This window comes from Anguilla anguilla, chromosome 8 (assembly GCF_013347855.1).
Source record: "Anguilla anguilla isolate fAngAng1 chromosome 8, fAngAng1.pri, whole genome shotgun sequence".
Lineage (NCBI taxonomy): Eukaryota > Metazoa > Chordata > Actinopteri > Anguilliformes > Anguillidae > Anguilla > Anguilla anguilla.
Genome location: NC_049208.1, coordinates 18,842,231 through 18,865,721, shown reverse-complemented (window position 1 = coordinate 18,865,721; position 23,491 = coordinate 18,842,231). Strand labels below are relative to the sequence as shown.

Here is a 23,491-nt window from a genome sequence, read left to right as displayed (position 1 = left end):
ACAAAAATGAAGCCTTACACCAGAAAATTACTTCGGGGACAGTTTTCTACGTGGCTCGCTTAAAAATTGTTTTTTTTTTTTTTTTGGGGGGGGGGGGGGGGGGGGGTACTTCCTTCAAAAGTAATCACACTGCCCCGTTCCTTTGGGAAGCGGTAGAGGACTGAACTCCACATGTAGCCTACAAACATGAAATGGCTACGAGTAGGCGCATTGTACATTCAGTTATTGACCGTGTTACATTATTCAAGCGTTACATTATTATGGCGTATTTCCCCTTTTGAACAATTGTAATACAATGCCGGTCGAACTGTATCGTTCCAGATCATCCGTGTCATTTCACTAAACACGATACAAATAAAATAATCAGACATAAATGGATGCAGCAAATAAATTTTATTAGTCAATTAGAAAAGACGAAAAAATAGGCTAATCAAAATGAAACCCTTTTTGTACTAATGGAATCCATAATGGCCTTCATGTCAAAGCTCCCATTGGAAATTTTCATATAGGCCTAATAATAGAAAATGTAAATAAATGTTGTGTTATAAAATAAAAACAGAAAGAAAATCATTAACATGAACAAGTATAAGTGCATTTTCGAAAATACATAAACTTTTAATTAATTGTGTAATTAATCCCAGCAGACTAAACAAGCGAAGTTTCCTTTGACCACGATCGCGAAGGCAACAGGCACTAATAACGCTAAATCTGGAAACAGTAGAATAGCCTACAGTTTACGTATACCAGACACATCCAAAACATTGAATATGCATGCAATAGATACAGGCTGGTTTTGTTACGGTTCATAATTTAAACAAGCAGATGCATGAACTATGTGAACAAAACCAATAGGTGTATATCAGGTAGCCATATATTTGGAAAGACTAGAAAACGACAAACTAATGATTATTTTAGGCCTACAAGAATGGATGGAGACCAGAAAACAGGGATTAGATTCTTTTTACGGGCCGGTTGGTGGACCTCTTGAACATAATGAGGCACGCAACACCGAAGTACCCAACGCTCTTCAGTATCATCAAGGTGTAGGTGAGGCTCGCCAGATACAGACTCCTCGAGAGCCCAAAAGATTCTGGAAGTGAAAACAGAGACTGGTTTGTTTATATAGCTCGAACACACATATTAACAATTTATTTCGTAGGCACGTGAATCATAAATGTGGTGAACCATAGGTGGTCATAAATTATAGTGGGAGTCTATTGTCCTTTATTGAAATTGTTCCTGAAGCAATTTGAGAGTACTCAAGCTGAACTCCTTGACTATGAAGTTGCTCCTCGCTGTCGGGTGGTTTGATCACTTCGAAATCAGCGATGATATTTACGTAGCATATTGGGAAATGTACATAACGCTACGATGTTCATAGATTTAGTTCATAGGCCTTAGCTTTTATATTTCCAAATCACCTCACATTTACCTATATGAACTCGTTTGTTTGGATGGTTGTGACATATAAAACATAGGTGCCATAAAAGTGCATTTGCAAGCAAACATCGATTTATGAGTGTTAGTTCCTTGTTTTTTGTGTGCTTTCTCAGCACACCACACATCACCATAATACAATCGCGCGCACCACTGTAGGTGATATTTTTTAAAGCGCATTCCATCTGTTTAGAATTAGACGAGACTGGAATTATTAAAATGCAGTCTAACCATCAGAGATCCGGTGTAGGTCTATCTGCTTCGGTTGTGTACCATTGCAAACTGGCACCTCCGTCTCCACCCTTGAGTTAGCTCCAGGGTCTACTTCTATGATGGGACCTAAAGAGAAAATAGGATATAATGAAAAACAGCACATGAAATCATCGAAAACCGTACAAGGTACGTCTTATTTTTGACAGAATTGACTATTATTAATTTCTGCATGATATTTCTTCAGATTGTGCGTGCGCGTGAGCAAGTGTGTAGCCTATATTTATGTGCCAGAGTCAGTGTGCAATCCCCTTGGATTTGCATCTGATTTTTTTTTGTGAGTGATTTTACGATAATGTAAAACCTATTAAAATAATGTAGCCTACCTGCTGGTATTTCTTTCTGTATTCCCTTTGTGGTTCCTTCGTGTTCCACCGTACACGTGTGTTTCGACTCAGCATTAATTTCATCGATTATCAACATACTGGCGGTACCACTCTCCATTTTCTGCTCCAGAACCTTTTGATTCGCGCTGGCAACGTCATTGTTTCCTTCTTTCCACTTGAATCTGGCAATGTCGGGAAACATGTCCATGGCGACACATAGCAAAGTTGTCTTTCCATTTTGCGGCTTAGACGGTGGGTAAGCGATCACTGTCGGGGCTTTCAACGGCTTGGTCTCCTCTGTGAAGTCACATTGAAGGATCATTGCATATTAACTAAGAGACAACGAGGCTGCACATATGCTGACATGGCTTCGAGGCGAATAAACATAGCGGGGCATGCGTTATATTTCATCCCATTTAATAATGAAGCGTTTAAATGACTGCTTCACGGACTGCAGTCGGCCAAGTGTTCCCGATTTTCCCAAATATGCAAATTATTTCCCACTGTATCGCTGTCATGATGGAATTAGCATATTTAAGAATCAATATTATTTCGAGTTTTGATCGCCATTTCAGGTTTTTAGAAGATAACCTACCATCACAACATATTCACAAATAGCAGTCGGCCATAATGACAGTAATAGGCTACACTGTAAAAGCCAATTAACTCATACAAAAGTACTCTGTCGTTGTATGTAGGCTTTTTTAAGGCATTTTTTTAGGTATTTAGGCATGGTTTCTTTATATTGTTCAATTCAAAACAAAGCTCCATCTACAAATAATACTGTGAGCCCATATTCTGTTCCATGCTTAAATATGTATTCATATCCTTTGTCGATATTATTATTTATTTATTAATTTTGTGCTTGAGCGGGCTCACTGAAACACTTTAATCAGAGTAGAGTATTTCAGACATTTAGCCTAAAGATCACTCAGCCTGACATCAGAAAAAAAAATCCCTCTGTTAATACACAAGTAAAAATAATCATGCTGATCAGTAATATGGGCGAAGCACTTCACTATTAAATGCATATTCACGAAAGTAAAACATATAATTACATGGGCAAAGTATTCGGGATGATCCTGTGAATTATTAGCATTTTTAACCAGTTGCGATTACCGTTGACATAATGTTTATATGATAGTAATTACTTACCTGTAACAAATAATTCTGTCCCCGACCCAAATATTTTGACAGCACCCACAGTGCTTCCCGAAATAACAAAAACTTAAGGGTATAATAACCAGTGTTTTCTGTTAAAACACTGTTTCAGTAAACTTAAGCATGTGCTTGCTTGTCGATTTTGACTGCCAAGGTTAAAACCGACATTGTTTTCATTCGAGTGTACTGAATAGGTAGTCTTTAGTCCTCAAATCGATTTTTCTATTTATTTTATTTTTTATTTTTTGCGTTTGTAAAGCAGCATTAAAATAACTTAAATGCATTATTTCATTGTGTCAAACGGAATAATATGTTTTGGCAACATTATATTAAAACTGAATTTTAGCTCACTATGTTACCTTTTTATTTTACTTTTTTGCTCATGCTTAAGTGACATAGGTGTGAGATTAAGTATTCTACGTTGAGGGTTAGATCAACAAATTGTGTATTTGCCATCGTTAAAAACCAAAAAATTGCCCAATAAAACATATGGCCTTTACTTTCTATCTTAAATAGCCAAGGTTTTTATCAAAACATTGCATATAAGAATCATATTCAGGATGCATTTAAGTTCAATTCAGTATTCTACAGTTTGATTTTGTAAACAAACAACGAATGAATGTATGTGTGAAAATAACCTACCATTAATTCATTTTAGAATAACTTTTTAAACTTTAAATTCATGACTTTTCAATGCAAATAACCTTCAACAACAATATGCTTATTAAAAAACACAATATCACAATAACGGATACTTCTAATCCTGCAGTTCAACAGTTCAGAAAGCATTGCCAGTCTGATATATTTACTGATTTCTGAGGATTATAGGAGCTGCAGCTGTGTATTGTGGGTTAAACAGCTTTGAAAGATATATGAGCAAGTTTGTGACTGAACAGTTTCAGCTGTCAGGAGAGGGACTGCTCCAGTTTCTCAGTATATCCTATTTCTTTCTGCTAGTAAAGTACTACACAAATGTATAATTATATAAACTGTATATTTTATATGATATACATATTGAGGTTGTGTCAAATGTCATGATTAATTCAATTCAATTCAATTCAATTTTAAGTGCTACAGTATTTTGGCCTTACAATAAGTATTATTAAGAAATATTTAATATCGAGCTATATATTAGGTCTAATGGCAGATTTACATAATTTTCATGACTTACCTCTTGACAAAACAATGAGTTTTGTTCCAGATGCAAAAATTTTATACAAGTAGCTTGCATCACACTGTCAGAAAAGCTCATACAATAACAGGATCTCAAGCTTGACCCAGACACTTACACCTTATTTCTCATAAAAGGTTCTACACACATTCTCTTCCACCCTCAAATGACATATTCAAAACTGATGATCATAATGAGAAATAACAGTCATATTAATGAATGATATTAATCCTTGGTTTATGCCCAATCATGAGTATAACTATGTTTTATAGGCATGGATTTATATTTTTATTATCTCCCATTCCTATTTTGACTTTTAGCTTTAAAAAAGTTTACCAGTGTCCTATAAATGTGGGAAGGTAGATCGTAAATAGCTCATTTAACTATTTAATAACAGACCATTGCAGTTAAAGTCAAAATAAAACATACCTGTTACAATGAGTTTTGTACCAGTTCCAAAAATCTTAAAATCATCATCCCACTGCTGCTCATAGCATTGCAAAAACAGACATACTGCAACAGTACAAGAACCTAGACCTAAAGCATTCCAAGAACATAGTCATTGTGCAACATTACAATAACAGACATAATGCAGCATTACAACAACATAGATATAGTGCAGCATTACAAAACATAGACATAATGCAGCATTACAAGAACACAGATATTGCGCAGCATTACAAGAACATAAAAATAATGGAGCGTTACAAGAACACAGATGTAATGCTGCATTATGAGAGCAAAAACATTAAGTATTAAGAACATTGGACCAAGTTAAATGAAAGGCTTATTGTTCTTGGCTCATTTCTATCTCACAAATTAGCCAGCTCTTCTTCTGTGTATTCCGGCTCGAATCGATAGGGCACAACAATCCCATGATCAAAAACAAAATCTCCTTTGTCCTCAGACATTTTCAGTTCATTTCTGTCTCACATTTTCCCTACATATGTTGTGTATGTAACATCCTGTTAGCTTTCAGTACTGAAAGAAGGACACTTACTGTCATGGTCCTGTGTTCCTGTCTGTGTTTCCCTTGTTGGGCCGCCAGATGGCGGCACTTCTGTTTTGTGTCCTGCTCCCCTCCTGTTAATTGTATGATTGTTTCAATTGTCTCGTTATCCCATCATTGTTCCCACCTGTGTCTTATCCCCTCCTTCTGGTTTGATTGTTTTTTGAGTTCACCTGTGTCTTGTTACCCCTGTCTATTTAAGTTCTCTGTTCCCTTCACTCGGGTGCTGGTTCCTTGTGTTTGTTTCCGATGTTGCAAACTGTATGTACCTGCTTGTATTTTGTGCCTGACTGTGTTTTGTTTGACCTTCCCTTGTGCTCTGCCTTCCCGTGTTCTGCCCTGCTTGTGTTTGTTCCCGAATTCTATTTGTTACAAACCGTTTGTACCTGCCTGTATTTTGTTCCTGACTTGTGCTTCGTTTGACCTTCCCTTGTGCTCTGCCTTCCCGTGTTCTGCCCCGCCTGTGTTTTTGAGTTCCTGTTGTTTTCTGTTTCATTAGATTATTTTTTGAGTTTGTGTTTCACCTGCCTGTATTTTGTTCCTGACTTGTGTTTTTGACCTTCCCTTGTGCTCTGCCTTCCCGTGTTCTGCCCTGTCTGTGTTTTTGAGTTCCTGTTTTCTGTTTCATTAGATTATTTTTTGAGTTTGTGTTTTAGCCCATTGTGGCCTTGTCTGTTCCCTGTTTGTTCACCTTTCGTTAGTAAAGTCTTTGTTAATTTTCCCTTTTTGAGTTTCGTGTTTTTTTTTTTTTCCCCCACTCTGCGCCTGGGTCCCAGCACCCGTACCGTGACACTTACCTGTTCTATGCTTACATATGATGTGAGTTTCGTCCCCGATCCCAAGAATTTGCCATATCCCACTGTGTTGAAAACATACACTCAAAATATAAGACAGGAAGGACAGTTGTTCTAATCATTGCAAAATACTTTTCTTGTCACGTTTTTGTTAATGATGCCTCGTCCTGGAGGAGTGTCACCTGCCTTTCAGCCACTAGAAAAAATAAGAATTGAATGATGAATTAAAAATCTGTATTATAATGGGTTTATATAAATCACATCTTTTTCGGAAAAAATAAATTACATATTCATTGTTAAATGTACAGTATTGTGCAAAAGTCTTAGGCACCTGTAAAAAAACGCTGTACAGCTAAGATGCTTTCAAAAATAATGAAATGAAAGGTTATAAATATTGAAAAAATAATATAAAGAGCAGTAAATAGTTAAAAACAAAATAAAATCAATGTTTGGTGTGACCACCCTTCGCCTTTAAAACTACATCAATTCTCTTAGGTACACTGTCTGGCAGTTATATAAGAAAATCGGCTGGTAGGTTGTTCCAAGCATTTCGGAGAACTTGTCACAGATTCTGCAGATTTCGGCTGTTTTGCTTGCTTCTGGCTCTCCAGGTAATCCCAGAGACCCTTGATCAAGTTTTTTTTATCTGAAAAGTAGTCTATTACTTAAAATATTACTTTATTTAACAAAATACAAAATGTATCTGTAAAATTTCATTTTTTGGAAAATTCATGTTTGGATATCTCAAATTTGCTCTTTTCTACTGACACACTAATGCAGAAAACAAAAATAAGCATCTAAGACCAAATATATACTATATATTATATTTTAAAATCTAGGGTGCCTAAGACTTGCACAGTGCACAGTACCTGTATATTGTTTATATCTTGAGAATTGAGATAAAGATGATGAATACTGAGCATTTTTAGCAAAAAATTTATTTCTGTATTGCTTTAAAATCTGAATAATGGCCTGGGTATTTGAGCCAGGCTAACAGTGTCACAGGTCCTAATAAGTAATCAGTACACAGGGCTTAAAATAGTGGGGTCATTGACTGGGTAAATAATTTTACAGGGGGAACCCAATTTATATAATATCCTTCTTGTATTCTCCATTTTTGATCAATCCCCCAATTCCCCAATTTTATTTGTATTGATCCTTTATTTATCTAGATGACTTCCAATGAGATAATAATTTTTTTTTTCAAGGGAGCCCTGGAAAGAGGGTTACACCGCACAGCATACAATACCATACAACACAGTACAATTATGATATCATATTTCAGCTTTCATGTTTTGTTAATATTGCCTTTAATTTGTATTGCTGAGTGAGTGAGTGCTATTAGCCAATTGCCCGTAAGTTACAGTTCATGAAGAAAATATTTGTTTTAACATGAGTTTATTCATGAATTTCATGCTTCATCAAAATCAGTGAATGACCAACTGCAACTGAACAGACATAACTGCATCATATGCATGCTCTAGACTCGAGAATGCATTAAGGATGCAGCTAAATACAAATTGTGATGCAGGTAGACTGTGGTATTCAGAGTAAGAGATATCAAACAGATATGACAAGCACAGGCAGTTTGTACTCTTTTTTTTAAATCTGAGATTCAAATTGGCACTAGGAAGTTATAGGTTTAAGCTATGCAGTAGCTTTACCTACATGAACAGTCAGGTGTAGAACTTACAATGTAAATGATATTGAGCTGACCGTGTGTTTTGATAAATATCATGGTATTATATTACAGTAAAACGCAATAGCAATGCAGAATGCAGAAATATATTCATAGCACTAGTAAGATCAGTGCCATGAGTGCACCATGTCTTTCTTGCTTGGCTAAATCTATCAACAATTTCTTTTAACCAACTGTTTCCCATCTGCAATTCTAAAAATACTTTTAAAAGGGCATGATTGACTTTCTGATACAAGAAGAAACTGAAAAGAACTCAGGTAATTCTATTGCAATTGTGGGAATGTGTTTTTATTTTCATGTATTTTTACACTGTGATTCATGTTCAGAAACCATGTGCTTAATTAATAAAATAATTGATGAAACTGAAATTATTACAAGATGCTAAACTCTAATTTGGCCAACTGAAAAGTCGTATTTCAGTATAAAAAAACTAAATGAATAATCTATAATAAAATTACATCTGGAGATTCTGTATCATGGAGGGTGCTCAACGGGATCAATGTGATGGTGTATGTGATATTCAGAAAATAAAAGAACCAGTTGTTTTGTTTTGGTAAATGTACATTTAAATTCTGAGCTGAGCCATGGTATGATACAGGAAAAAAGCAGCTTTCTAGATTCAGTTTTTGATTCTCTGAAAATATGTGATGCAGGTGGGGCTGAAGTTTGTGCACATCAGTTAGTGGCATCATTATCACTGTGGCTGTCCCAGCTGGCACAGTAGTAGGTGGCGGCATGGGCCATTTCTACAGAGTCAATTCTCAGATCATAAGGAGGGTTAGATTTTTCAACAGAGAAAGAATTTTTTTGTGCAAGAGTGGAATCATGTACTTTACGACCACCAAAGTCAATGTAGAGCACTCTTTTGAAAGGTTCCCCTTCTTTCTTCTGGTACCAATGGACATAGTCACCCGAGCTCAGCCCAGTGGCTTCGCAGGTAAGGACAGCAGTATCGTCCACAGTTGCTGTCACAGATATAGTCTTCTGTACCAAACTTAGTGCATCAGCCACTAAAGTCAAGAAGAAATAAGAAATAAACATTTACAGTTCTGCTCACCTGCAATTTTACATTTAAGCACACACACATCCATGAAACACGTTGGCACTTACCTATAACAACTGAGAAAAGAATGATCCCAGAGCCCAAGAACATCTTTTCTCCAGTTGATAGTTCTGTGCACTCTGTCCCCTTAGGGTAGAGGGTGTCTGTTAGGATGATTTGGCAGAGCTGAAAGTGGAAGTGCCTGTGATCAGTTAACCAATCACAGAGCTGCTGGCATACTGCATGCTACCCTGACTTAATTACAGATGTCAGAATACACACGTGAACACACACACATACACACACACACACACACATACACACATGCACCTCAAGGAGAGAGAAAGCGTTTTCACTACAATTTGCTGTATTTATTTTGTGGTTGAAAGATCATGTAGGAATAGTCTGAATTAATGTTGGAGACTAACAAAATGATAGTGGCAACAGTCTGGTAAGTCATATGCTGAACTCAGATTGTCACATACAGATTGTGGCATGCTTAAATAATTAATTCCAAGTTGGAAGCACTTTTTTTGAAAGACGAGCGGACACCCTGCCATTTTTATGCCTTTTGCACTTTACTCAGACAGTGGGAAAGCAGAGGGGGTTAAAAATAGAGCTGCAGTCACAGTGCAGAAAGTGCCACAGCAGAGAAACTGCTGCATTGGGGGATTCATGTATAGGTAGACAGTTGGCTGCCCTATGGCTAGCAATGCATGTCTCCCCCAGGACTGCAGTCCTCTGTAACAATTCATGTTGCCATGAACATTATGAGGCATTTAAATTTTTTTCTTTTCCTGTCACCTCACCTCACATGTGGTCAGTAACTTATTTTACACTGCTTGGTACTGCAGTTTCCTGGGACGCAAATGTAAAGGTTTCTCAATGGTTTTGATAAAACCCTTCATAAAAAAAGTTGCTTTCTCGGTTTTTTTGTTGAAAATTTGTGGCATCATCGTTACTGTGGAAAACCCAGCAGGCACAATAGTAGGTGCCAGAGTGACTGGTCTTTAGGACAGGTACACAGTAAAATGTCCAGTGATAATTCAAGTCTAACAAAAGTACATATGAGTCCAGAGTTGTTTTAATACTGAACATCCGCAATTACGGACTGGGAACCAGCATAAGAAAGCAACGAACAAGCTGTTCGCGCCCTCTGAATACTGGACAATTAAAACGTCTTTGAAATTTTTTTACAAGCCAATCACGGAGATACTTGGCTACGCTTGGACTGAAAGTATCTTCCTGGCTGAAGATGAGAATTTACTAAAAAGAAAATATTCATGAAATTGATTGTGGCTCCAGATGGACTCTAAAACCACAGTGCCTGCAGGGTGAAGACTATGAATAATCTATGTAAATGTTGATGAAATTTTAAATACCTTCGTGTTTTTATAAAATATTTTCAACGTAGAAATTTCAAGCAAAATATATATATATTTTACAATATGGGAAAACTGGAAGAAATTAAAACAAATGCTCCGGTAAGATCTTAATTCATGGATATAATAATAAATTATTATTATTATTATTATTATTATTATTATGATAACCACTAATTAAGATGTAAGCACTTTTTGTTTAATTTTGTTTATTATTTGGGAGAGAGCTTCCATAATTCAAATAAAATTTAATAAAATAAAATTCCAGAGTTAACTTCAAGCTAACTGACATCTGATGTTTTATTTGTATTGATCCTTTATTTATCCAGATGACTTCCAATGAGATAATAATCATCTTTTTTAAGGGAGCCCTGGCAAGAGGGTTGCACCACACAGCATACAATACCATACAACACAGTATAATAATTACATCATATTTCAGCTTTCATGCTGTGTTAATATTGCCTTTAATTTATATTTCTGAGTGAGTGAGTGCTATTAGCCAATTGCCCCTAAGTTACAGTTTATAAAGAAAATATTTGTTTTAACATGAGTTTATTCATGAATTTCATGCTTCGTCAAAATCAGTGAATGACCAACTGCAATTGAACAGACATAACTGCATCACATGCATGCTCTAGACTCGATAATGCATTAAGGATGCCGCTAAATACAAATTATGATGCAGGTAGACTGTGGTATTCGCAGTATGAGATATCAAACAGATATGACAAGCATAGGCACTTTGTGCTCTTTTTTATCTGAGATTCAAATTGGCACCAGGAAGTTATGTGTTTGAGCTATGCAGTAGCTTCACTTACATGAACAGTCAGGTGTAGAACTTACAATGTACATGATATTGAGCTGACCATGTGTTTTGATCAATATCATGGTATAATTTTATAGTAAAAAGCATCGGCAATAGGGAATGAAGAAATACATCCATAGCACTAGTAAGATCAGTGCCATGAGTGCACTATGTCTTTCTTGCTTGGCTAGATCTATCAACATTTCTTTTAACCAACTGTTTCCCATCTGGAATTCTTAAAAGACTTTTAAAAAGGCATGACTGATATTCTGATACAAGAAGAAACTGAAAAGAACTCAGGTAATTCTATTGCAATTGTGGGAATGTGTTTTTATTTTCATGTATTTTTACACTGTGATTCATGTTCAGAAACCATATGCTTAATTAATAAAATAATTGATGAAACTGAAATTACTACAAGATGTTGAACTCTAATTTGGCCAACTGAAAAGTCATATTTCAATATAAAAAAACTAAATGAATAATCTATAATAAAATTGCATCTGGAGATTCTGTATCATGGAGGGTGCTCAACGGGATCAATGTGATTGTGTATGTGATATTCAAAAAATAAAAGAACCAGTTGTTTTGTTTTGGTAAATGTACATTTAAATTCTGAGCTGAGCCATGGTATGATACAGGAAAAAAGCAGCTTTCTAGATTCTGTTTTTGATTCTCTGAAAATATGTGATGCAGGTGGGGCTGAAGTTTGTGCACATCAGTTAGTGGCATCATTATCACTGTGGCTGTCCCAGCAGGCACAGTAGTAGGTGGCGGCATGGGCCATTTTTACAGAGTCAATCTTCAGATCATAAGGAGGGTTAGATTTTTCAGTAGAGAAAGAATCTTTTTCTGCATGAGTGGAATCACGTACTTTACTATTGCCACCATAGCTAATGTAGAGCACTCTTTCGAAAGGTCCCCCTTCTTTCTTCTGGTACCAATGGACATAGTCACCCGATCTCAGCCCAGAGGCTTCGCAGGTAAGGACAGCAGTATCGCGCACAGTTGCTGTCACAGATATAGTCTTCTGTAGCAATCTCCTCTGTGCGTCAGCCACTGAAGTCAAGAAGAAATGAGAAAAACACATCCATATTTCTGCTCATCTGCTATTTTACATTTACGCACCCACACATCCATGAAACACATTGGCACTTACCTACAAAAATGGAAAGAAGAATGATCCCAGAGCCCAAGAACATCTTTTCTCCAGTTGATAGTTTTGTGCACTCTGTCCCCTCAGGGTAGAGGGTGTCTGTTAGGATGATTTGCCAGAGCGTAAAGTGGAAGTGCCTGTGATCAGTTAACCAATCACAGAGCTTCTGGCATACTGCATGCTACCCTGACTTAATTACAGATGTCAGAATACACGCGTACACACACACACACACACACACACACACACACACATACACACATGCACCTCAAGGAGAGAGAAAGCGTTTTCACTACAATTTGCTGTATTTATTTTGTGGTTGAAAGATCATGTAGGAATAGTCTGAATTAATGTTGGAGACTAACAAAATGATAGTGGCAACAGTCTGGTAAATCATATGCTGAACTCAGATTGTCACATACAGATTGTGGCATGCTTAAATAATTAATTCCAAGTTGGAAGCACTTTTTTTGAAAGACGAGCGGACACCCTGCCATTTTTATGCCTTTTGCACTTTACTCAGACAGTGGGAAACAGAGGGGGTTAAAAATAGAGCTGCAGTCACAGTGCAGAAAGTGCCACAGCAGAGAAACTGCTGCATTGGGGGATTCATGTATAGGTAGACAGTTGGCTGCCCTATGGCTAGCAACGCATGTCTCCCCCAGGACTGCAGTCCTCTGTAACAATTCATGTTGCCATGAACATTATGAGGCATTTAAATTTTTTTCTTTTCCTGTCACCTCACCTCACATGTGGTCAGTAACTTATTTTACACTGCTTGGTACTGCAGTTTCCTGGGACACAAATGTAAAAGTTTCTCAATGGTTTTGATAAAACCCTTCATAAAAAAGTTTCTATCTCTGTTTTTTTGTTGAAAATTTGTGGCATCATCGTTACTGTGGAAAACCCAGCAGGCACAATAGTAGGTGCCAGGGTGACTGGTCTTTAGGACAGGTACACAGTAAAATCTCCAGTGATAATTCAAGTCTAACAAAAGTACATATGAGTCCAGAGTTGTTTTAGCACTGGACATCCGCAATTATGGACCGGGAAACCAGCACAATAAAGAAACAAAAAAGCCATTTGCGCCCTCTGAATACTGGACAATTAAGATGTCTTTCAAAAAGTTTTACAGGCCAAATTTAGAGATCCTTGGCTATGCTTGGACTGGTTCAAGATAAGAATTTACAGTACTAAAAAGAAACTATTTATGAAACTGATTGTGGACTGTGAAACCACAGTGTCTGCTGGGTGAAGACTATGAATACTATATTAAATGCTGAGGAAATTGAAAATACCTTTAGGTTTTTATTCAGTTTTTTTGTAAGATCGTAATTAATGTATATAATAATAAAATGTAATGATATGATATTATGATTTAAGCACTTGCTAGTTTAGTATAATTTATTTTATTATTTAGTTGAGACCTTGCATAAATCAAATAAAATTTAATAAAATCAAATCAAATTCCAGAGATTGCTTCAAGCTAACTTACATGTGCAGCCCCTGGGCAGAAAGTACAATCAAGTACAATACAAAACAACAATGTAATACAACACAAAGATAAAATAGCAATTTTCAGTGTTTTATTATAAAGGTTATACAGTGCTTTGAGTGACTGCCTGGGACTAACTGGTTATGCAATATGACAAATATGAGAAAATCATAGAATGTAAAAATAACTTAAAGGTATTCAAATTGAGTTTCACATTATTGTAGACCATTTTTACTTGCTTTTTTAAAAATAGATTTAAAAAAAAGTTGGAATCAATATTCAAATATTTAAAATGTGGGACCAAGTGGGACCAAATGTTATCTGTTGAATTAACGGTAGACATTTTACTGTGTAGGAGTTTTTCATTTATTACAGAATGCAATCTCGGTTAACACAGAGATTGCAGTGTTATGGCAGTAATTATAAATGTTTATTTTTATTTTTTGCTTTTTCTGCAAAAGATGGAGCAAGGAGTTTTGCACAACAAAATATATAGCAGTTTTTAACAGATTTAAATATTTTTGAAGTCTAAAGGCAATGAACCCTTTGGTGTACAGGTACACATCATTGTGTTTACTCTTGAATTTTCCATGGTGAGTGCTGGCACACAGTAGTGTTTTCACAACTAAATATTCTGTTTGTCAGTGAATGTATTCGACTATTTTTGTTAGTTTAAACTGTAGAACAACAACAGTACAATATTTGAACATTGTAAAACAAATAATAATAATCTACAGCAGAAAAAACTATTGTGTCTACTGAATGTTGATCATGGTGCCTGTTTCGTAGTTCCATTCGTTTTTTATGGATTAAACAGCTAATCCTCTTTATACACAACAAAACCTGAATTTGTGCTACTGTATGCAATGAGGGAACTCACATTGTTGTTGTTAGTTAGACTGTGCTTTAGTGGTTAGAGTGTATTTTAAACGACTGCCATTATTCATAGAGAACAAAGTTTTTTTTAATCCTTTTTGAAAGCTAAAATAAAAAACTGCCAACTTTTTTTTTTTTTTTTACAGTGATTGACACTTGGTAACTTGGAAATCTGCTACAAAGACAGAAACGTTAACTTTAGTAAACTTTATTTCCTCGCAGGCTTCAATCTAGGCTAAATTTAATTCATAATGAGAACATCTGTAGTTTATTTATCATATTTTACGTGCCCGATACTGATATGTATGTGTAATGGAAGTTTTGGTATACATTTCCGCTTAAAATCATCACAGTGGCCGTCGTAGTAAGCGCAGTAGTATGATGCAGCGTCATTCGTATTCACGTTTGATATGGTGAGAATACTTTTTCTGTCTTTTGAAATCAAAGATCCTATAAACCTTGGAAAGCCGTCGTCATTCTTCCCATTCGCTAACCCAGCTGGTATATACAAAACACGCCGAAAAGCGTCTCCCTCTCTATGTTGGTACCAGTGGATAGGTGTAGTTGCCAAATTAACATTTTTATCCACTACACATTCAATTCGTGCACTCCTTGCTTTTTTAGCCATCAGCCACGATTTAGGGTGTGTAATCTGCGCCAATGTACAACCTAAAATGGAAGAAAGGGCGAATTGTTTGCATTTTTGGTGAAATATCCATGTCTCATAAACTTTAAATATTGTAAACAAACGTATTCTTTTTGTTATTATTATTGTATAAAGGTATATAAATATAATCTCACCGAGCACATGGTACAACACGCATACGTGAACCGCTGCGTCCTTAAACATGCCTGCAGCAAGCGTCCTTTCAACTCACTCAATGTCTGACAATTCTAGTACGCTGCATTTTAAAGGCGGAGTCCGGATCTCCTGACGGTTATGTGGTTGGCAGAAATAAATGGTGCAATTATTACCAGGCCCACTTAAGATATGAGGCTTTGTGGTTTCGTTGTTTTCTTCTTCTACTTCTTTAGACACCAGTCCACCTGTTGACAGTTTTTGTCTCCAAGCGCAAAATAGGCCTAACCTCATTTGTAAATAACACCGAACATTTCCCACCAAAAAGCCGTCATTATCCGCGTAACAGGTCATTATCTGGCTAAGTGAAGTTCCCCACTGATACTTCCCCCGAAATTATATGGTCAATATGGTAGTAGGCGAGTTTTGGGTCGGCTCCTTCTGGTTTAGTGTTATCGGTTTAGTGTTATATGGAGTTGTGAAACCAATCGTGAATTTGGTAATCCCTTATGTAGACAGATGTTGTCTAATGATTTGAAGCGGTTACGAATACCCTACATTTTAGCTTACCATAATCATGCAAAACATAATAGAAGCGTCACGAAATTATGATACATAGGTGCAAAAAGGTAGGCATATGTCAGGCATAAACAGGATGTTTTGTATTTGTGCTAGTGATTAGACTAATACGGTGTCAGACACATTATGCAGAAATAACCATAACCCTAAATTCCACTGGCCCATTGCCTCTTCTTTTTAGAATGGTTGCAATTCCCACTAATTCCCCTCCTGCCCCATATTGCCCATTATTTCTGTAATGGCTGCAATTCCCACTTATACTACTGCAGAACCCACTTCTGCACTCAGTCCTACTTGTTCAAAGTTGTTCAAAGGATTGTGTAGTGATGAACTGAGCTGTGAAGCAGGTTATAGCAAACTTCTGCGCTGAGGAAACAAAATAAAATTTCACTTGTTTTATGTATATCGTAGTATCTTGTGGAAGAAAATACAGATGTTATTCACAGAGGCATCAGCACAATATTGTCATAAGTAAACTAAATAAGTAATTTGTTTATGGTAAAACGTATACATCAGTATATAAAAATAGTTTTGTATCTAGCTAGCTAGCTATAGTTAACATCTTTTTCAGTTCTACTTTGGACCAGCTAGCCAGGAAGCTATAGCTTAATTTACTCAATTAACAATGCTAATAACTAGCTAATGAGTGAACGAAACTTATTGCTCCAGAGGGAATTTGTCTTGCAGGCAATGAGCACAACAGAAAACGTAAGAAAGATTCTGCAGGAAATGCAAATCTATGGCAAAATGCAACCTGCTGCGTTCTCGGCAGGGTTTCCTGTCAATGCACCCTCAGTTTTTAACTATTTCCGGCATCACCCTGCTGGTTTTGCTTCTACGCACATCTCCCAGGGTCTACATTTAATGTTTAATTATATTTACATGATGATGCTATGCTAGGCAGCAAAGCATCCTCACACCATTACATCACCACCACCACGTTTGACTGTTGGTATGATATTTTTACTGTGAAATGCTGTATGTGCTTTACACTAGACATAGTGGGACCTGTGTCATCTAAAAAGTTCTACTTTTGACTCATCTGCCCTTTGAACAGTATCCTAAAATGCCTAAGGATCACCTACGTACTTTTTTTCAAATGTGCGAAGAGCATTGATGTTTCTCTTGGTTAGCAGTGGTCCTTGTCTTGCTACTCTCCCAAGAATTCTATTTTTACCCAGTCTCTTTCTTATGGTGAAGTCATGAACTTGGACCTTAGTTGAGGCTAGAGAGGCCTATGGTTCTTTGGATGTTCATCCGGGATCTTTTGTGACTTCCTAGGTGAGTTGTTACTGTGCCCTTGGAGAATTTTTTTACAGGCTGAACTGGGAAGTTTCACCGCAGTTCCAAGTGTTCTCCATTTGGAGATAATGGCTCTCACTGTGGTTTGGTGGAGTCACCAAGCCTTAGAAATGTCTTTGTAACCCTTTTCAGGATTATATATTTCAACAACTTTTTTTAAAATCTCTTCTGAAATTTCCTTTGATCATGACAAAATGTGCTTGAAGAAACTTTGTGGTAACTACTTTACTGATTGAAAAGACAGCTGGCTGCCCTATGGCTAGCAACACACGTCTCCCCCAGTACTGCAGTCCTCTGTAACAATTCATGTTGCCATGAACATTATGAGGCGTTTAAATTTTTTTCTTTTCCTGTCACCTCACCTCACGTGTGGTCAGTAACTTATTTTACACTGCTTGGTACTGCAGTTTACTGGGACACACATGTAAAGGTTTCTCAATGGTTTTGATAAAACCCTTCATAAAAAAGTTGCTTTCTCAGTTTTTTTGTTGAAAATTTGTGGCATCATTGTTACTGTGGAAAACCCAGCAGGTGCAATAGTAGGTGCCAGAGTGATTGATCTTTAGAACAGGTACACAGTATAATGTCCAGTGATAATTCAAGTCTAACAAAAGTACATATGAGTCCAGAGTTGTTTTAACACTGGACATCGCAATTATGGACCGGGAAACCAGCACAAGAAAGAAACAAAAAAGCCATTTGCGCCCTCTGAATACTGGACAATTAAGATGTCTTTCAAAAAGTTTTACAGGCCAAATATAGAGATCCTTGGCTATGCTTGGACTGAATGTTCCTTCCTGGCTCAAGATGAGAATTTACACTACTAAAAAGAAAATATTTATGAAACTGATTTTGGACTGTGAAACCACAGTGTCTGCTGGGTGAAGACTATGAATACTATATAAATGCTGAGGAAATTGCAAATACCTTTAGGTTTTTATTCAGTTTTTTCAACATAGAAATTTCAAGCAAAACAAATTGAACAATATCTAAAGGAAAACTGGGAGAAATTAAAACCAATGCTCCAGTAAGATCTTAATTCATGGATATAATAATAAAATGTAATGATATATTATGATTTAAGCACTTGCTAGTTTAGTATAATTTAGTTTATTATTTAGTTGAGACCTTGCATAAATCAAATAAAATTTAATAAAATAAAATAAAATTCCAGAGATTGCTTCAAGCTAACTTACATGTGCAGCCCCTGGGCAGAAAGTACAATCAAGTACAATACAAAACAACAATGTAATACAACACAAAGATAAAATAGCAATTTTCAGTGTTTTATTATAAAGGTTATACAGTGCTTTGAGTGACTCCCTGGGACTAACTGGTTATGCAATATGACAAATATGAGAAAATCATAGAATGTAAAAAATAACTTAAAGGTATTCAAATTGAGTTTCACATTATTGTAGACCATTTTTACTTGCTTTTTTAAAAATAGATTTTTTTAAAAGTTGGAATCAGTATTCACATATTTAAAATGTGGGACCAAGTGGGACCAAATGTTATCTGTTGAATTAACGGTGGACATTTTACTGTGTAGGAGTTTTTCATTTATTACAGAATGCAATCTCGGTTAACACAGAGATGCATTTTATTCCAGAGGAAATGGTGTTGCCAACTCCAATAAGAATATCAGGTTTACCTTGAACCAGAGGGATTAAAAAAAAAAACCTCTGGAGTTTCCCTCTGACAGCTGGGTGCATAACAAACTTACAAACCAGCAGCAGGATGCCAAGGGGTCTGCTTACAGTGAGGATAAATTTGAGGTCAGATAAACTGGATTTCTCAGTCTCTGTAGCTTATGTCAGAAAAATATGTTCCAAAGAGAGATCAGATTTTATAAGGGGAATGCGAACCAGCAAGTATGTACTGAAACACAGAGCAGGGACGCAGGCTACAGGAACCCCTATCAACACACTGCATCGTGTTATGAATCAGTGACTCCTGAAGGACTCAAAAAACTTTCCTTTGTACCTCAGAGCTCTATTGCTGGTATATATTGAGAGTTATACATAGCACGATAGCTCATTTTGTAGTGTATGAAGTGTTCATTACAGTAACAGGTTTGCCCATCTTTCTGTTAGGGAGTACAGTCTTCATAAAAGAGCTGTGATGATTGTCTAGAGCCTGCTGATTCGCTTCAGTCTTTAATTTGACCAGTTAAAACATTTTTTTAACTGATCAAAAATTATCTTTATGTAATAATTTGCAATATAGCACAATGTGAATATGGGACTTTTATTTTTCATAGTATGCATAGCTATTTCTGACATAATGTAGCTTAAGAGGGTAAATAATCCCTCTAAATATGAAACCTCATTAAGAAAAAATAACAGCTTGTTAAAATTCTGGGATTGTAATTGTCTTTTGAACAGTACTTTGGATGCACTGATACAGATGTAATGCTCATCTTTCTTCTGTTCTGGAGGTACCTGTGCTTCTCAGAGTGACAAACTTCCACTGTACTTGGTAATGCAGCACAGCCATGCATGTCTCAGGGTGTCTCAAGCACCAGTCTGTTTCCAAGAGTCACATTGAAATGGCTGGTATATTTATTTATTTCATGAATTCGGGCCTTGATTTAGAGAGGTTCCCATCGATGAACAGCAAGGCAGTTCTGTAATATGAGATCAGAGAGTTGGTCCCATGTTTTTTCTTGGTGAAGAGTCCAGCCTATTAAAAATGTGGAAGTACATTAAAACTTTAGAAAACCAGCATGTATACCATGCAGCAACATCATGAAAAACACTGTATTCAAGAAAAATTTTGATTAATTCAGAGATGTATTAACCTTCACTAACCTGGAATGAGTTAAAATACTAAATTCAAGTACCTGCTGATATGTATAACCAAAATATTTTTTGTGAAACAGTAAAACAGGAACAGCTGGTAGGGTTAACAAAAAAAAAGAGCAGCAAGGCAGTAATTATAAATGTTGATTTTTATTTTTTGCTTTTTCTGCAAAAGATGGAGCAAGGAGTTTTGCACAACAAAATATATAGCAGTTTTTAACAGATTTAAATATTTTTGAAGTCTAAAGGTAATGAACCCTTTGGTGTACAGGTACACATCATTGTGTTTACTCTTGAATTTTCCATGGTGAGTGCTGGCACACAGTAGTGTTTTCACAACTAAATATTCTGTTTGTCAGTGAATGTATTCGACTATTTTTGTTCGTTTAAACTGTAGAACAACAACAGTACAATATTTGAACATTGTAAAAAATAATAATAATCTACAGCAGAAAAAACTATTGTGTCTACTGAATGTTGATCATGGTGCCTGTTTCGTAGTTCCATTTTTTATGGATTAAACAGCTAATCCTCTTTATACACAACAAAACCTGAATTTGTGCTACTGTATGCAATGAGGGAACTCGCATTGTTGTTGTTAGTTAGACTGTGCTTTAGTGGTTAGAGTGTATTTTAAACGACTGCCATTATTCATATAGAACATAAAAGTTTTTTTTTAAATCCTTTTTGAAAGCTAAAATAAAAAACTGCCAACTTTTTTTTTTTTTTTTACAGTGATTGACACTTGGTAACTTGGAAATCTGCTACAAAGACAGAAACGTTAACTTTAGTAAACTTTATTTCCTCGCAGGCTTCAATCTAGACTAAATTTAATTCATAATGAGAACATCTGTAGTTTATTTATCATATTTTACGTGCCCGATACTGATATGTAAGTGTAATGGAAGTTTTGGTATACATTTCCGCTTAAGATCATCACAGTGGCCGTTGTAGTAAGCGCAGTGGTATGATGCAGCGTCATTCGTATTCACGTTTGATATGGTGAGAATACTTTTTCTGTCTTTTGAAATCAAAGATCCTATAAACCCTGAAAAGCCGTCGTCATTCTTCCCAGTCGCTGACCCAGCTGGTATATACAAAACACGGCGAAAAGCGTCTCCCTCTCTATGTTGGTACCAGTGGATATGTGTACTTGCCAAATTAACATTTTTATCCACTACACATTCAATTCGTGCACTCCTTGCTGTTTTAGCCATCAGCCACGATTTAGGGTGTGTAATCTGCGCCAATGTACAACCTAAAATGGAAGAAAAGGCGAATTGTTTGCATTTTTGGTGAAATATCCATGTCTCATACACTTTAAATATTGTAAACAAACGTATTCTTTTTGTTATTATTATTGTATAAAGGTATATAAATATAATCTCACCGAGCACATGGTACAACACGCATACGTGAACCGCTGCGTCCTTAAACATGCCTGCAGCAAGCGTCCTTTCAACTCACTCAATGTCTGACAATTCTAGTACGCTGCATTTTAAAGTCGGAGTCCGGATCTCCTGACGGTTATGTGGTTGGCAGAAATAAATGGTGCAATTATTACCAGGCCCACTTAAGATATGAGACTTTGTGGTTTCGTTGTTTTCTTCTTCTACTTCTTTAGACACCAGTCCACTTGTTGACAGTTTTTGTCTCCAAGCGCAAAATAGGCCTACCCTCATTTGTAAATAACACCACAACATTTCCCACCAAAAAGCCGTCATTATCCGCGTAACAGGTCATTATCTGGCTAAGTTAACTTCCCCACGGATACTTCCCCCGAAATCATATGGTCAATATGGTAGTAGGCGAGTTTTGGGTCGGCTCCTTCTGGTTTAGTGTTACCGGTTTAGTGTTATATGGAGTTGTGAAACCAATCGTGAATTTGGTGATCCCTTATGTAGACAGATGTTGTCTAATGATTTGAAGCGGTTACGAATAGCCTACATTTTAGCTTACCATAATCATGCACAACATAATAGAAGCGTCACGAAATTATGATACATAGGTGCAAAAAGGTAGGCATATGTCAGTCATAAACAGAATGTTTTGTATTTGTGCTAGTGATTAGACTAACACGGTGCCAGACACATTATGCAGAAATAACCATAACCCTAAATTCCACTGGCCCATTGCCTCTTCTTTTTAGAATGGTTGCAATTCCCACTAATTCCCCTCCTGCCCCATATTGTCCGTTATTTCTGTAATGGCTGCAATTCCCACTAATACTACTGCAGAACCCACTTCTGCACTCATTCCTACTTGTTCAAAGTTGTTCAAAAGATTGTGTAGTGATAAACTGAGAATGAGAATTACGCCATTTTCATAGCTCTCCTTCATCTGTCTGACAGAGCATCACCACTCAAGGGTGAATCTTTACTCCCTTCCTTTGCTGCAATGATTTGCTGCAGGTTATAGCAAACTTCTGCGCTGAAGAAACAAAATAAAATTTCACTTGTTTTGTGTATATCGTAGTATCTTGTGGAAGAAAATACAGATGTTATTCACAGAGGCATCAGCACAATGTTGTCATAAGTAAACTAAATAAGTAATTAGTTTCTTTTCTGGTAAAACTTATACATCAGTATATAAAAATAGTTTTGTATCTAGCTAGCTAGCTATAGTTAACATCTTTGTCAGTTCTACTTTGGACCAGCTAGCCAGGAAGCTATAGCTTAATTTACTCAATTAACAATGCTAATAACTAGCTAATGAGTGAACAAAACTTATTGCTCCAGAGGGAATTTGTCTTGCAGGCAATGAGCACAACAGAAAACGTAAGAAAGATTCTGCAGCAAATGCAAATCTATGGCAAAATGCAACCTGCTGCGTTCTCGGCAGGGTTTCCTGTCAATGCACCCTCAGTTTTTAACTATTTCTGGCATCGCCCTGCTGGTTTTGCTTCTACACACATCTCCCAGGGTCTACATTTAATGTTTAATTATATTTACATGATGATGCTATGCTAGGCAGCAAAGCATCCTCACACCATTACATCACCACCACCACGTTTGACTGTTGGTATGATATTTTTACTGTGAAATGCTGTATGTGCTTTACACTAGACATAGTGGGACCTGTGTCATCTAAAAAGTTCTACTTTTGACTCATCTGTCCTTTGAACAGTATCCTAAAATGCCTAAGGATCACCTACGTACTTTTTTTCAAATGTGCGAAGAGCATTGATGTTTCTCTTGGTTAGCAGTGGTCCTTGTCTTGCTACTCTCCCAAGAATTCTATTTTTACCCAGTCTCTTTCTTATGGTGAAGTCATGAACTTGGACCTTAGTTGAGGCTAGAGAGGCCTGTGGTTCTTTGGATGTTCATCCGGGATCTTTTGTGACTTCCTAGGTGAGTAGTTACTGTGCCCTTGGAGAATTTT

General features: G+C 36.5%; 1 gene segment (V, D, J or C); it reads right to left on the bottom strand.

The window, feature by feature from the left end:
* Nucleotides 1–374: 374 nt before the first annotated feature.
* On the bottom strand, nucleotides 375–15,531 carry LOC118234387. The segment is given in 6 exon segments: nucleotides 375–1,090; nucleotides 1,669–1,776; nucleotides 2,034–2,330; nucleotides 3,189–3,231; nucleotides 14,982–15,295; nucleotides 15,428–15,531. Coding segments are annotated over 6 exon segments (951 nt in total).
* Between the last annotated feature and the right edge of the window lie 7,960 nt (nucleotides 15,532–23,491).